The 16,068-nt window shown below is 35.5% G+C and overlaps 1 protein-coding gene across 1 annotated transcript in view; it reads right to left on the bottom strand.

Annotated features, from left to right (window-relative positions):
- Positions 1-16,068, bottom strand: part of PTPRQ (protein tyrosine phosphatase receptor type Q) — a 100,075-nt gene that overhangs the window by 39,255 nt on the left and 44,752 nt on the right. Inside the window, exons 26-27 of the mRNA XM_039571080.1 lie at positions 8,720-9,052; positions 2,275-2,396 (exon numbers count right to left, since the gene is read on the bottom strand). Of these exons, the coding sequence (XP_039427014.1) occupies positions 2,275-2,396; positions 8,720-9,052 (455 nt within the window). The remainder of the gene's footprint in view (positions 1-2,274; positions 2,397-8,719; positions 9,053-16,068) is intronic.

The following is a 16,068-nucleotide window of genomic DNA, read 5'->3' as shown; positions in this document are numbered from 1 at the left end:
GTACAATCACAACACTACATCATTAAATGTATTTCTACTCTTCATGAAGTTTAATGGTTAAGTTTCATTTTCCTTACCCATTTCCAGGAATATTTTATTCAGAACTACTTCTAATTATAATAGGCTGTAAGACAAACTAAAACGTGACTTGGAGGAACAATAACAAAAGAGCACTTTTGAGTTTTTCTGATCTTTAAAACTGCAAGGAACATCCTAGCAATTTAAGCAGAATCCTAATACATTCAGTTATGAATACTAATTATTAACTTTTAGTATATAACAGAGTAGAAACCGGAATTATTCTGTTCCATGATGCTATTTTTATAAATATTCAAAGATACTCAGTTGAGAATAAAAATATACATACTGGAAGTTTGTGGAATTTGGAGTCTTCAAAAAAATTTCCCGCTGCGACAATAAAATATATACTAAAAATTTCACTGAAAAAGATTGTGACAGCTTTATTGGTCTTTAAGATAGAATAGATTTGTCTACTAAAGTTCTACAGAACTGGCATCTGTAGTTACTGATCATTAGACAGACAACATCTAATTAGAAGGAATCCATAAACACAAAGCTGGTTATCTGAAATATATTTGGAAAAAAACCCAACCAAACAAACAAAAAACTCACTTTGTAAAAACAAAACTAGTCCTCCAAACTGAAGATTTAAACCATTTTTTAAAGTTCCTTTCAAATGCTGGCAAGTTCACCTGGCACATTCCTCAGTTCATCCTGCTTCAGGAGTTTTATTATAACTTATATTGATAAGGTATTTATAATATTTTCAGAGTATAGATTGAGATTATATAATTTATAATTTTGGAATTATCAGAGAGGAAATTGTTTCAATACAGATTGATAAAATATTAAACCCAAAAAAAATCAAGCTTTGAAAATTGAATTTGTAAGTTTTATGAAAACCATGAAATGTTTTTCTGCTGATGCACTATAATGCTGTTTAGTAAAAAATGACAGGAATTTTTCACAAGGAGGAAGTTTTCCCTAATTTTATTAGAGGGGAAATAAAACTTGCTGTGTAGTTTTTAGCGACCTACCCATTGGGCCAAGGAAACATCCCTATCTGTCCTCCCCTTGTTGTACATCCTTCATCCTGCCATTCTACTGCTGCAGTAAGCATGTTCAGAACTGAGCAGATTTCACTCTGCATGTTGTACAATGAACTTAGAGGAAAATTGCAGGACTACACATTACTCTCTCTTGTAACTTTTCTGAGTAGCTTAAAAATATTTGGTATTTTTTACTATCTCCTTAGAAATTTTGATTGCAGAAATATCTCAGCATTAATATACTAGCAGGTCTGTAATTCTTATGACAGACTCAGAAAAATTAAATATGCACACATAGTCTTACTCTCTTCTCAGAAATCTTAAAGAAAATTTGTGTTTAAAGGCCTTAAATAGTTTGAACTGCTCTTTAATTTTTTTTTTCCTACCATCTAACGGACTGATTCAGAATTTTTGAAACTGCAAACAGCAACTTGTCCTGGGTAAAGTCTCATAAAATACTTCATATTTTCACTTACAGCCCTGTCTATGTAATTTCTGGCAGAACAGGGAACCTATATCCTACTTCTCATGTGCTTGAACTTAGTTGACTATCTTGCCACAGGGCAGGAAATGAGGTTTATTAATGGTGGTTTTAGGAAGCTTTGGAAATGTAGCAGAGGATGAAAAGAGAAAAGCCACCAGAGTTTTTCTTTCATGTCAGTTTTTTTGGTTATAAAGGTCAAGGAGAAAGAAATGTTATTATTGTACTACCAAAATACAGCTAATCTAATGGACAGAGCACCAAGTGCAAAGTGGGAAATCTAGTTTGACTTTAAAGTTTTCCCTCTGGTGCCATGTAAGCTTGTGCAAGTCATTTCCTTTTGCTAGCCTCTCCATTTTCATGGAATCACTACTATGAGCACTTCCCTCCTTTGAAGAAACAAATGTCATGACAGCTAAAAAGAGGTTCACTTTCACAAAGCTCAACTACTGCTTTCCTGTGTACGTTTATAGGCACACTTTTTTTTTTCTCCAAGACCTCTTACTATCACGTTTTTTAATATGAAGTAATTAATTTATCTACCATTAATAAATTAATAAACGTACAATTAATTCTTATGAAGAATTTATGAGGAAATAGACACAACTATATGGTTTTCAATCTAGTTATGTCTGCTCTAAAATCTCTATAAGAATATCTGCTGTGGTATTAATATCCCCAAACATCTGTATAACCACTAACAGTAAAACAGAATTGCCTTACTGAGGTAACATCTATGAGGTAGCTCGTTGGTCCCGTAATGATGGCAGGTTCACTCCAGCTGACATTAATACTGTGAGGAGATGTAGCTAAAACTGTCACATTTTCTGGAGGACCATCTGGAGCTGTAGAAAAAACTGTGTATGTGAATCATGGCCAAAGAAGTGCACAAAAAATAACACAGTAATTTTAATGGCCAGTAGAGATTTGAAAATGAAGCTTTTTCACATATTTAAGATTATACATTGCTTAAATAACTATAACTTTTTCCTTTTTTTTCAGATGTAAGGCGCACCATGTGATTTAGAAATACATCTTTCATTGCAACCACTACAATTTTTCTAGAGTATGGACTACCTACGACTTCATCTTAAATTGAGATTATAGGGTCATTTAATTACAAGTTCTTTATAAGTATTTCACATGACACAAGTAAAATATATGCAAATATTTATACAAATAGACAATCATAATATATTTGTTTATGTCAAATGAATAATTCAAAGAACAAGAAATTGTGAAAAGACATCATATTCTGCATGCTAGAAAAAATTTCCAGTAGTATTGGAAAGTACAAGCAGAAATAATTTTTTACATTTCCTTTCAATTTATTCTTAACATGTTGACGAACTACTGAAAACCCAAACAAAAGAAGTGGTAAGAATTGAAAGAGGGCAAGAATGCTCACACTAAGAAATGGGATTTCCCTAAAATTTCCATTTGTCAGGGTGATATGTGAATTAAGCTAGTTATTTCTTAGTCATGAATAAGAAATTAATGAAATCATAATAACAACGTAGCAATTCTCAGTAAGCGGTATTATTTTTTCATAATAACCTTTTAAATTTCAGGAACATAAAATTTGGTATAGAATGACAACTGATTCATAGATAATTACAAAACTTGGCTCCAGGGTGCCTTGTTTTTGGATCTACTACAAAAAAAGACAACTGTGGTAAGTATCACTGAGCAGCCTGTTATAAAACAACAACATATTTGTACATATTTCCAGAACTTGGCTTTATGGTGCCTTTTCAATCTACCACAAAAATATACATATCAGTTAACAACATATTATAAAAAAAATACTGAAGTGATCATACCTATGCTAATCAGAAGATGCAGGCTCTTTTCTCAAACAAGATTAACATATGAATATGCAGTTTTCCATTATTAATCATTAGGTAAGAGGGCTAAATGAGGAAAAAAATTTGGAGGGCATGCAAGACTACTTAGTTCTCCCGAAAGAACACAGAGTAGGAAAAGAACATGAAAAGAAGTATGTAACTGTTGCAATTATGTGTGAAAGATTAATGAGGAAAATAATAAAATTTTGCACTATGGAGATGAAAATTTGGCACCATTGTTGCAGAATAAAACAGAAGTATTTGGGATTAGGTAAGGCGCTATAGTGAGTTTAGGGTGTTGGATATAGGAATTAGATTCCTGTGCTGGGATTAGCAGGAGTTTATAAGACTTTATAGGCAGGATCAAATTCAACCATTGGAAGCAGTCCCCAAAAATACTGAATAGTATGGAGCAACTGAATGAAGAGTGTAACTAAATGAGCTGTGACTGCACATGAGGGATGGTAAAAGAGGAGAGTGTTCAGAGAAGGCTAGCTGTCAACTGCGGAGGTACAACAGATAAAACAAAATACAAAGGCAAGCAAGTTCCCTGAAAATGAAAATAAGCACACATTTTATTTTTCAGGTAATGCATGTCAGGCTTGTTGCTAAACAGTGTCTTTCAGTAACTATGGCAGTGATATCTATTAACTTTATCGCAAAATGAAATTTCTGAAAAACAGTATAAAATTATTTATATATAGCTTCTTGAGCCTTAGTTTTCAAACCAACCAATTTTCCAAAGACAATTTTCCATTGCTTTTTTATAGAACTAATGGAATATTTAGTCTCTCAGTATTTTTTCAAAAGCCACTCTGCAGAGATGGTGGGGAATAATTTTAAAGCATAATCTAATCTACAAATTATCCAATCTGCAGTTACTTATTCGGTTAATTTCCATATGTAGTTTATACTTGATGCATTTTTAGATATTTGCAAGAAAATTCTGATTGTATGCTATATTTAAGATACTTATCTAAAGTACGTGTAAGCATTAATACCTGGTTTATTTTCATAATGAAAAGTAAAATATCAGACACTAACCAAGTCATACTGAAATGTAGGAATATTTTCTGAAATAACATGTACAGTTGGGGAGGAAACTACAAAATGAAAGGTATCTGACATGTCTCATGTCTTACAAAAAACATCTTTTTAAAAACTGTGATTCAGTGGATAACTGCTGCTTTCTGATTTAGGTTTGTTTGTGAAATGAATCTGGTCAATATGAAGCCATGATATCACTACCCCCTTTCTCTTATAAATCACAGCAATTTACTCTGGAGAAATGACCTAGTCTTATTCTCTCATTCCCCCATAATCCAATCACTTCCTCTCATAAGCACTTTTCTCCTGGTTTTCACAATAATGCATTTTCTGTAACTAATAACCATCATTTCCTGATTATCATGCTTCTATCCTTGCACAGGAATGTGGGTCTTATGGAGGTCAGGGTCATCTTTGCCATCCATCTGTGTCCTGATGCTAAGGCAGCAGTTAAGTGTGTTAGTTTGAAGATAAGTCTGGATAGCCCATCATTTAGCATAATCCTCAAAAATAAGACTGAATACTCCAGTCTTCTAAAAAAATTCATGCTTGCCAATTTGGTTAGGATCAGCTCTGTTTTTCCTTTTTCCCAAAAAAATTGTGTCCTTCAGTTATTTAATTTTTAATCATCTAAGTAATTTTTACATAATTTTTAACAGTTATGTCTTATATTCGTCCATAATTATTCCAATGTTTACTTTTGAGGAAATGTAACAAACAAAGAAAAAGAACTTCTCTCAGGCAAGGCTTTCTAGAAGAAAGAACACATAACAAGACATGAAATCTCAGTACTTTTTATCACAGAGAAGTATTTCTTTAATAGTACCAGGCAACTGGGTATCAGCAGGGATTGGGAAAGAAGGCGCTGAAAAGAGAAGCATAACCCTCTGCCCCATGCTTCTATGTCCTAGCCTTCATGGGACATTCGAGCATCTGGGATTTTCCTTTATACCTCAGTATATCCTGGTATTAGGGGATTTGGCAGTTTACCAAAAAGCATTGTATTGTGTAACTGTACGAGATCCAAAATGAGGTCAGTGATCTCACTGTCATTCATTTTCCATCTAACACTGACCCTCCACAATTATTTTTCTCTCATAAAACCTAAGTTTGGCCAATGCTATTCTTCTTATAAATGTAAGAGTAAAACTGGGGGTAAGTGCAGGTGTGAGGGAACAAAGTTTCCATAGCTATGGAAAACATTTCTTGCTCTTTCCCTTACTGTGAAACAACACTGTGATCTTCTGTGCTGGTAACAATATAAATCTAAGTTATGAAGAACATATTTAATCTTGAAGAATAGATTTGGCTCTTGGGTAATCAATCAGCTAAGTAATAATGGTGCCATCACACTACTTTATGAGACAGTAAGACAATTCCTGTGAGGATAATATGCAAGACAGAAGGCTGAGTAGTTTATCTGTGTGATGTGAGAACTGGACTGTACTAACAATCCACAATATTTTCAACAGAGTAACTCTATAACCACTATCAGTACAGAACACCGCCATTATTTTTTGTTTGAAACTTGCAAATGAGATAAAGAATCATGAAAAGAATTCCTATAGCCTTACATTTGTCTTCATAATGACCAACTGAAATAAACAGCTAAGATCTTCACCTTATTCACTGGATGGTCAGAATTATTAGTTATTTCTGCTTTAGCACAACAATCAAATCCTTAGAACTTGTAAAAATTATTTAGGATGTCTTTTATGTAATTTTTGCTGCCGTTGAAGTTTCTTCTCTTTATATTCTGGGAAATGAGTCTAAGAGTTTTCAGCTTAAATGCTGTAACCTCCTGAATACAGTACATTAATTTTTTTTTTAGGCTTGAGAGAAACACAAATTTCTGAGAACACAATGAATTATGAAGAAAAAATTCTTTAACTATTATTTCACAATGAAGGTAACTTTAACTCTGGTAGAAGCAATGTCTTACAGAGGCACTTCTTGAAAATCAAGTGAAATGGTGCCTAGCTTCTGCTCTCAAATGTGCAAACACAGCTCCCATTGATTTTATGGGCTAAGTACTCAGGGTATTTTACATAGCAGCTAAGCACTCCTAAGCCCTAACAGACCATGTATATATTGGCTGTGTATCAGCAGGCTAATCCAGAGGATGCTTGGCCCTGTCCATGAGGGAAAGGAGAGGGAGATCAACACCTGTTTTCTGCATACACTTTGCAAGGCTGCCCAGTGTGCCAGACCTGTTTGGTGCATTCTGAATTTCTCTTTCCTCCTACAGGCTGTACCCTTTGCAAAAGAAAGAGGGGAACTGAGGGGGGGTTTTAACAGTAATTCTAAAAACTAGGCTTTGAAAACTATGAGGTATCTAGAAACCTGCCCTTGCTAATGATCAACCACTGCTCAGCGAGGCTCCCAGCACTGAAGCACAAAGGAGCTGCCAGCTGGCTTCCCAGCTGTGTCATGTCACCTTCCTCTTTTTTTCCTCCTCAGCTGATTGCTATTACCCCAGGAAAAAGACCAGTGCCCAGCTATGACATTTGGAATAGTGCCCATGCTTCCTTGACTCCACAAGAGTGTGTTTTATAGGCAGCTTATCTCCTGATGTGTCACCAATTTAGCTCACAGGAGACTCGTTGCTGCCTACTTCCGTCACCACAGATATAGGTCAGCAGCCCCAGACACTTAGGCTTGAAGAACTGCTGGAACTTTTTAAACTTCTACCCCACCACTTTTAAACTATCTAACAGAACACGCAGAGGACCTACTGCTGAGAATGACACTGAACTGGCATGGAAAGGGCTTGTGCAGTCTATCGAGATGTTTATACTTTTAGCTACCATTTTTTCAGTGGGACTGGATAGGAAACTAGTTCTCTCTTAAGCCAAATTATCACTGTCCAGAGAGGAAATCATAAGAAGTTCCTAACTTTATGCAATTATATGTGTTTTCATTATCTGCTTCTCCATCCAGTTTAAATCCTTAACTATTCTAAACTCCAACAATTTTTCAAAAATAAGTATTTGCATATGTCAGCAGCTGAGTTCTATCAAATTAATAGTAAGAAATCTCCCCAGAGCTGGTGGCTCAAGAGTTGCACAACTTCTGTTATCTATTTTCTGCTCCATCTGGGTTTGTTGTTTTATTTTCCTTCTCCTTCATTTAAAATGTTGCATTGATTTGCAGGCAGAGCTTCCCCATACAAGTCACTGGACAAAGAAAGTAAGTGTACACGAGAATGACTCTGCAGCTGATTCCAGCACTTCTCAATCCAAACGAGTGCTTCTGTGCTTTATTAAAAAATCAGGCTGTTGTAATGTTTACTATCACAGTGTCCAAAGCCTCCTGCGTTCACATCACATGATTATAAAAACACGAGTGGGACAAGGTAAGTATCTGGACTGTTGACTAGTCCTTGGTACACAGCTGTTTAAGTACTTGGTAGTTCTATTATTACTTTGTAAGGGGAAATGACTGAAAGAGCTGTGATTAGGTAAGGAAACTCATGGTGATTCTCAGTTGTTCTACAGAGGCTATAGGCCAGATCTCAGATATTCTCTATCCTAGGATGGCTGCAAACTGGTAGGGAAGGTCATATATCCCCATGACAACTGCCTAAATAATTTATGTTTCATGTCCCCTTCTCTCAAATATTTGGTGGTGACTTATTTATGACAACTACTTCTTCTCTTACTTGGAAACTTAAATCCTCAGCTGAGGCATGAGAGTTCTAATATGTGTCATGGCAATCCTGTGCATGTTACATGGCTACTCTGATTAGTAAACTCTGTAGGTGGATATGGAATTGGAAAGAAATCTTAATTCCTCTGAAACTATTGCTTAAATTCTATTGCGAAGAACATACAACAGAATTTCAGGAAAGTTTTACAATGTTAATAAACAGACTTTCAGTCAAAGAATTGAAGAACAACTTTTTAAATTGACACACCCAACATGTGAAATTGCATTGAAAAATGGCATATCAACCCAAACTAGCAAAAATTCAGACTTCCCAAGTCTACACGTGTAGTATGGCTGAGGATTAAAAATGTTGTTGGGTAAGCAGTAAATATAAAAGAGTATACAAAAGACACTGAAATATCAAGCAGTGTTAAGTATGTATACCTACTGCACGATTTATATAATATAAATATATATATCATAAGTCCAGAGTTGCAATAAATCCTTATTGACTTCACCAGTATTTTAGGTCTATGAAGAAATAACTTCTACCAAGTGTTCTTGCTTATTTAGATGAACATCACATTGTTACAGCATTGTAAGACACAGCAGACATCCTTACTTACAGCCAGGAAGGGTTTGTGTTGAAATCCAAGGTGAAGAACTGCCATAACCAGCATTCGTACTGGCAGCTACTGCAAATCTGTACCATCTGTATTTTTTCAGTCCATACACTGTGTCTTCTATCCAGTCATCCATGACATTTTCATATAAATACTGATGCATCTCATATTCAATACATTCCATAGCTTCCCAGTCACTGCAGTGGATGGATTGTAGCTGTGTGGTAATCTTGTAGTTTTGAAAGTAGCCAAGAATAGATTTTGGTGATCTCCAATGCAAGGTCACACTTGTTGATTGCACATTGGAAAAAACAATATCCCTGGGAGCACTAGGAACTGAAGGTTAAAACACTTGTAAGATACCTTAATTTGAATGAAAAGTGATTGCTACTATAATACTTTTATCCAGTGTTGAAAAATTATTTTAATAAGCATGTCTAAAGACCAAGAGTCAACTTCATGTGTTTAATAAACAATAATTCCAATGGCATAAATCACACTGTACATATTTAGGTGTCATACATGTACTGTTGTTTTTGAAACAAAGAAAAATTCTTTCGGGCATGGCATGTAGGACCAGCTTTGAGAGGTGTGACATTTCTATTGCTACTTTTGGGGCTAAGTCTCAGCTAAGGGAGGAAATATTAGGCAAAGTTATTTTTCGCCTGCCCATAGCATCTTTTACTGTGGGTTGTAACTGAAATTCTTTACCTCTAATTTAGAAATACTAATTTGTCTCCCTCTCTCTTGGTAGTATATGAAATCCTCACACAACACATCAAGGTAAATTTCGTAAGTCTCCTGTTTCACCTTCTGAATGAAAAGTATTAACAATGTGATATGTTTGTCTGGCATTATAGAAGTGCTTTACAAGAATGCTAAGAGAAAGAGCTGAATAACAGATAAAAAAGAAACTTCCCATAAACTTTGATTCCATTTATTTATATACAGGCTATATTCATGTCCATGAGAGAGAAGCAGCACATATATGTACATAGATAGACACGTACGCACGTTTACCCTGTCTATATTGAGTCAGTAGTGTACTCCCAGCTTTCACAAACTAGATGCAACATATGGTTTTGTGCTATATCACATAGTCATAGAGAAAGCTAACATCTCTAAGACTCTGTAAGATAATACTAATACTCTGTATGGAAAAACTGTGCCGAGAAATCAGCTCAGAAATCATTGTGTGCACTTAGCTTTAAAGAGTGCTTTAGAGTCTTTGGGGGAAGAGGTATCGTTGGTAAAAGAAAAACACGTGATACATCCTCAAACTGAAACTGAAGAAGTCCCAAGGCTTACATAAAGACGAAAAGGATCCCAGACCAACATCACTGGGGAAGAACAGAGAAAACACTCCTTTTTCTTTTCTTTCAACCTTATGGAAATATCTGATCTTTGCTTTTGTCTGCAACAATTTGTTTATTAAAATCATCACAATATAAGAAGCTGAAACTTCTCCATTAAATATGGATATTTAACAAGAAATGTAAATTCTGAGTCAGACAAAGCTGTGTTGATGAAAAGGTTAAGAACTTAAAATCCCTTCAAATGAGCCCAAAGCAGGTGGAGTCCGCAGGAGAGGGAGTAGGCAGAGAACCATGTGCCTTCCCTGTTCTTCCATTCAGCTCTCATGCACAAGTACACAATACCCCAGCATGCAACAGCCTCTTAGGTTCCCACCTTGCTACACACTAACCAGACACAGAACAAGAGCAAACTGTATTAAAAAAAAAAGTCTTTGCTATAGACAACTTCCATCATTTTATGCCATGCTATCAAAATTAAAGTTGTGTTGCTCTGTTGTTATTAACATGAAGATAATTACAGAAAGTAGTAAAAAACCTCAAAACATGCAGTACCATTCTTCCTTGCTCAGATCTGTATATGTAATACTCAGTCCTTTCACTTTTGAAAAAATTAAGCACTGCAATATTTTCGTAAAAACTCTATAAACTGCATTAGCTATCTGTGTAAATTACAAGAAATGGCCTAGTTTGACTATTAGTTTCTGGAAAATAAAACCAGAGAAATGCCAAATGATTAGTAGAAAACACCTGTATTTTTCCTCTATAAATCCTCTACTCTACTGTAGTGTAAGCTATTAATACCTGTTAAGATACTGCAAAAATATAAATTCCTGCACACTCAAATATGATAATGATAAAATGTGGGATAGAATAGAAGACTGACTGTTGGGCTATATTCCAATACAGAAACTGGGGTTTGCCATAAAGCAGATAGTAATTGGGTGCTTGGAGAGTGTCAATAGGAAGGTGGAAATATATACCTTCATTTGCTCAAATGTGCAGCTGGTTTAGCCCTGGATGGCACAACTGCAGTCTCTGCACCTAAAACAAGGCAGGTTAAAGAGGATAGTCACAGATATAGAAAGAGCAGTGCCCATGGTCTAGACACAATGGTGGCCTTTCCTTCTTAAGGAGAGTACCTTGTTCCCTCAGTTTCAACACAGATAATGACATCAAAAATAACTGAGAGTTAGCAATTTTGCAATAAAGAAGGAAAAGAGACTTGGGTTTCATAGAACTAGAAATTATATCAGGCAAAATGGTGGTGGCTCTGATTTGTGCACTCTCCCACAGACAAACAAAATTCTAATGAATCCAGCCTCCATATGCTTTCCTTGTATTTGGAAAAGAGACAAACTCACTGAAAGTGGGGGAAAGAATGGACAGTGGAGAAATTATGTTTCTATCTGTCCTTTTACCCACTGACTACTGAGGGAGCCCATACACACTATCTTCACAAGGCTGAAGATAATGTCTGTGATTATCCCAGTAAGCAGCACTACATGAAAACCACCATTTTAAAAGATAAACTTGCAGGTATCCTGATAGCAGACAATCAGACAAGCATTTCCTCTTTTACACAAAAGCTTTGATAGCTATTTTATGTTGTTATTTTTCCAGTTTATGAAGACCTATATAAAAAAAATATTTTGAACCCACAAAATCAAGGGTCAGTCAGCAGAATTCACAGTAAAATTTTCTGTCAGTGCCTAGACAGACCTTTAAAATGGAATCAGAGCCTTAAATGTTAGTCAGTTTAAGATCAAGCTAATTTTGTCTCCTTCCTTATGTAGACAAATCAAACATAAATGTAACCACTCATTAGAACAAATAAAAAGATGTGATCTGAATCTGGAGCAGATCAAAGAGCTTTGATCCTAGGGCCACAGTGAAGAGCAGTGACACCCAGTGGCACAGTATCTCTTGAACTTGATGATTGTGTTCAGACAATTTCAAGACAGCTATGCTATTGGGTTACAGATACAAAAAGGATTACAATTACTCTAGCATGGAGAATCAGATTTCCATTCCTCAAGAATGACTAAAATTCCCCCAACTTTTCTGTCCACAGATGGTACTGATTTGAACAAACCATTCCATGCTTCCTAGAGTAATCATGCAGCTTGTCTAAATTTTCTAAACGTGACTTAACTATGATAAAGTGATCACAGTTCACACTAAAAATTATGGAAGCCAGAAACTGCATCTTTTTCAATTATTATTTCAGGTTTCATTGGAACTGCATAAAGATTATCTATTCTTATACACTGACACCTTGACATGTACCTACTGGGAACTTTATTATTAATCCAAATTTCCAGAAAGGTGTACTGAAGGAAAAGGCATGAAAAAGGTTGTGAGTGTGGCATTGTAAGGCACTAATTGCTGAGGACTGTGCTCTGATTAGCTAGTGGGAATTCTTATCTTAATCCCAAGTTTGAATTTCCCAAGAATCATACATAAGATCCCTTAAGTCTCATCACATATCTCACAGTCTTTTCCTATTGTATTATGTTGCATTTGCTATAATTCAGCTATGTCTGGGAGTAGGGAGTTTTTCTGAGTCTGAAACATTTGGTGCAATGTACTCCATCTAATTTTCCATTTAATAACTTCTAATTCAGCTTCTGAGGGCCATCTGGGGAGCTGGCAGAGAGGCTAGCCATGAAATGCTAGTGAATTCAGTTTCTGGAGTGGAAGAGGAACAAGGTATTTTCAGGTTCATCTACTATGGTTCATAAGATGCCTAAATTTCAATGAAAAATAACTGAAGTCAGATCCACATGCGATTTTAAGCTCCTAAAACCTATTTACATGCCTGAACTCTCGCTGAAGTTGACAGAAGGTTAAACACCTAAATACAAGTTACTTTGGCAGATCTTGACCCTATGCTTGTCTGGCTGCAATGCTAATCAAAGCTGGTGGAGTGCTCTGAGATCAAGTTTTTATTTGAGAACCTAAATGGAAGGAAATTCTTAGTAGAAAAAGCACTAGCACAGTGCAAAGACTCATATCAAGTTGAAATTGGCCAGTGGAACTGGTTTAAACTAACAAAAACATTTAGTAGAAAAAACCTTATTCACAATGCAAAGATAACCTAAGGGCAGCAAAGGACACACACAAATCTACTGGGAAAAACGAGGTTATGGCTTTCTGTGAAGACTTTTGTGGAAAGCAACAACTACAGCTGCACGGGCCGTGAACAGAAGACAGTAATATGATATGGCATAGTTCCTAACGAAGTTAATAAAAAAAAGTCTGCCTACAGAACAGCTGCTTGTAGCTGGAGTTAGGATTAAAAGAACTGCGGCAGCCTAGAAATCTGTTGGGTGGTATTAAGAGCATCAATAGGAGGAAAGTGAAGAACAAAGTAGAACTGACAGCAGTGGGCACACACCAAAAAAAGTCTTCAGAAAATAGAATAAGTGAAAAGGAAATAAATATTCTGTATTGATTATCTCTATTAAATTTTGAAAGCTTAGTTACACAAATGAGTTCCATGGGTTAAGATGATAACCCTGATCATACTAAATATTAATCTAGTATAGACAGCTAACTGCAGGGGTACCCATTATGATATAAAGTCCTGCTCAGTATGAAAAGGTACATCATAAATAGGACCCAAATTATTTTGCTAACATAAAAATATAAAAAACTGTAGACTATTTTTCCCATGACTTGGGACTGACATTATCGGACATGCTTTAAAGGAAATTGCACAGTTGAGAACACATCTTAAAAGAGCCTCTCTGGACCATGTTTCTCAGTCCTTACCACATATGAAAACTCAGTCTCCAACTGTGGGATCTAAGTACTGAGGAATCAAATCCTGCAAATCTAGAGAGAAATGCACTCCTTTAAGCTAAAAAGAGAAGTACTGAAAAGCTGTCCGTACTCAAGTCTTAAATGTTCAGCTTTCCATTAAACTAAAACACTCTCTGCTTTTCAGTATACATTATGTTTGACCTGTAAGTGCTATCCATGTCAGCTTTGTACATATATGTCAGTACCATTTCTTATAGATCAATGCAGAGTTGACGCAGTCCCTACAAAAAAGAAAAAAATTCCTTTATCCTATACTATATTAATAATCTATTTTTCTCAACCTCCTTATAAAAATAATACCAATACAATTTCATTGGCCAATGAAATCAACCAACTTATCACTGCATTTTTCTAGTGAGGATTTGCTATCAACATCAGAGCCATTAACTTAAATTTGGACCAAACAACTAATCAGAAAATGTAAAAAATCCACATTACATAGAGAAAATTACATCTAGGAAAAAAACCACTTATCTTGGAAAGAAGCATTTGAAGGATTCTTATTCCTGATTCACTCTACAATTTTTGAATGATTTTACTTTAATACGATTTGGAAATGTGAACTTGCGTCATGGACTGAACATGTGAAACACACAGCTCTTACGTGTATTAATGACAGGGGACACCAAAGCTCTGCCATTTCCAATACAGTGGCCCTGCAGCAGGCTGATTTCTCAGGATAACCAGGCCAACACACTGCACTGCACATCTTCCTTGCAGCCCTAAGAGCCACTTGAGGCTTCGGGTTTAAATATTCTTCCAGTACATCACGGTCATCTGTTGTTTTCTTCACTACTTAATGAGGAAAATCATGTAACTCCAACTCTGACCTGTCATGAACTGCCAGATTCTGAGAAAAAGATTTATGGTGAAGGAAATAGCATTTCCTTGGATATGAAGGAGGCTTTAAACTCTTGTGGTATTTTATGCTTCTCGAAGGTCTTGATTTAAAAAGCCCACATTTTCCAAAGGGAACCTCCATACTGGAGATACAAATCCAGAATCTTTAAAGTGTTCCTTGTGCAGAGAGTAAAGCCATTTTGTGCACATGCAACAAAAGATGATGTTAATTTGTCACCTCCACACCAAAAGACCAGAGAAACCTTCCCATCACCAATTCCCTCAGGCACTACTTTATTCACAAGGCATACTTCTATGTACAGCTACAAGTTAGTAATGGCCAGGAAAATGAAGCCCAGATTAAGTTTTAAAATGCTTCTTGGACAAATTTCTAGCCATATTTCTTTTAAATGTAAGATATGAATGAATCTCTATTTAGCAGAAAACAAATGGTAAGGACTGTCACCAGAGTACAATGGGGGCCTCAACCTCTTCTAAGGTTGTGTTCAGGTATAGTATTAAGTATGACTAGCAGTAAGGGGGAGAAGTGGGGGAATTACTCTGTGTGCCTTAATACAATCAATATGAATAATATCCTCAGAAAACAATGAAAAGTCTATAAAGAAAAATCTAAATTAAAAAAATTTAAAACAGAAGCAGTTTTCTTTCTATTTATGCAATTAAAAAGCAAGCAGCTTTTTAATTGTTCTATTTTTATTGTAAACTAAATGACTGTTACACTCTTCCCAGATTTGTGAGTTAGCTGAATATTCACAGCTTTAGTGTGCCTTTTAGAGAAGTTTCCTACTATTTTATGGCTCTCTCGCACTTCTAAAAATTCACTCAACCTTAATGAAATTTCATTTTAGTATGTGAATTATCTTGAAAATAATCCAAGGATAACTATTCAGTCATAAAATCCTAACTCACTTATGCATGTGTATGTATACTATATTGTCTTTCATATCTTTTATAATGTATTTAATCACAAACTAATACTACCACTACAAAGCTGATGGCTTTTATAACATACTGCAGCCTGGCAGTATGTTATAAAAGCAGAAGTGGTTTACCGTGACAGTGGAGCTAGATTAGACACAAAACACTACTAATCTCCTCATAAATTTAAGCTTCGTGATTCATGTTTAATTGTACCCAGATATGAAAAAATTTACCTCAAAAAAAGACAAATAATCTTGCCAAGAATTTAAAGGTCAAATGCTATGCAGTGAGACACTGAGCCAAATTCGATTTCACTTTATGTCAGAAATAAATGCATTGTCAGTGACTCAGTTCTGGCTACATATTCTGTGACTAATCTTAGACCACCATAAATAAGAAGCTGACAACAGCTATTAAACTGTTTCCATT

The sequence above is a fragment of the Corvus cornix genome, chromosome 1A (assembly GCF_000738735.6).
Source record: "Corvus cornix cornix isolate S_Up_H32 chromosome 1A, ASM73873v5, whole genome shotgun sequence".
In the NCBI taxonomy this organism is placed as follows: domain Eukaryota; kingdom Metazoa; phylum Chordata; class Aves; order Passeriformes; family Corvidae; genus Corvus; species Corvus cornix.
Note: the sequence above shows the minus strand (reverse complement) of the source record. Positions and strands in the feature narration are given on the sequence as shown.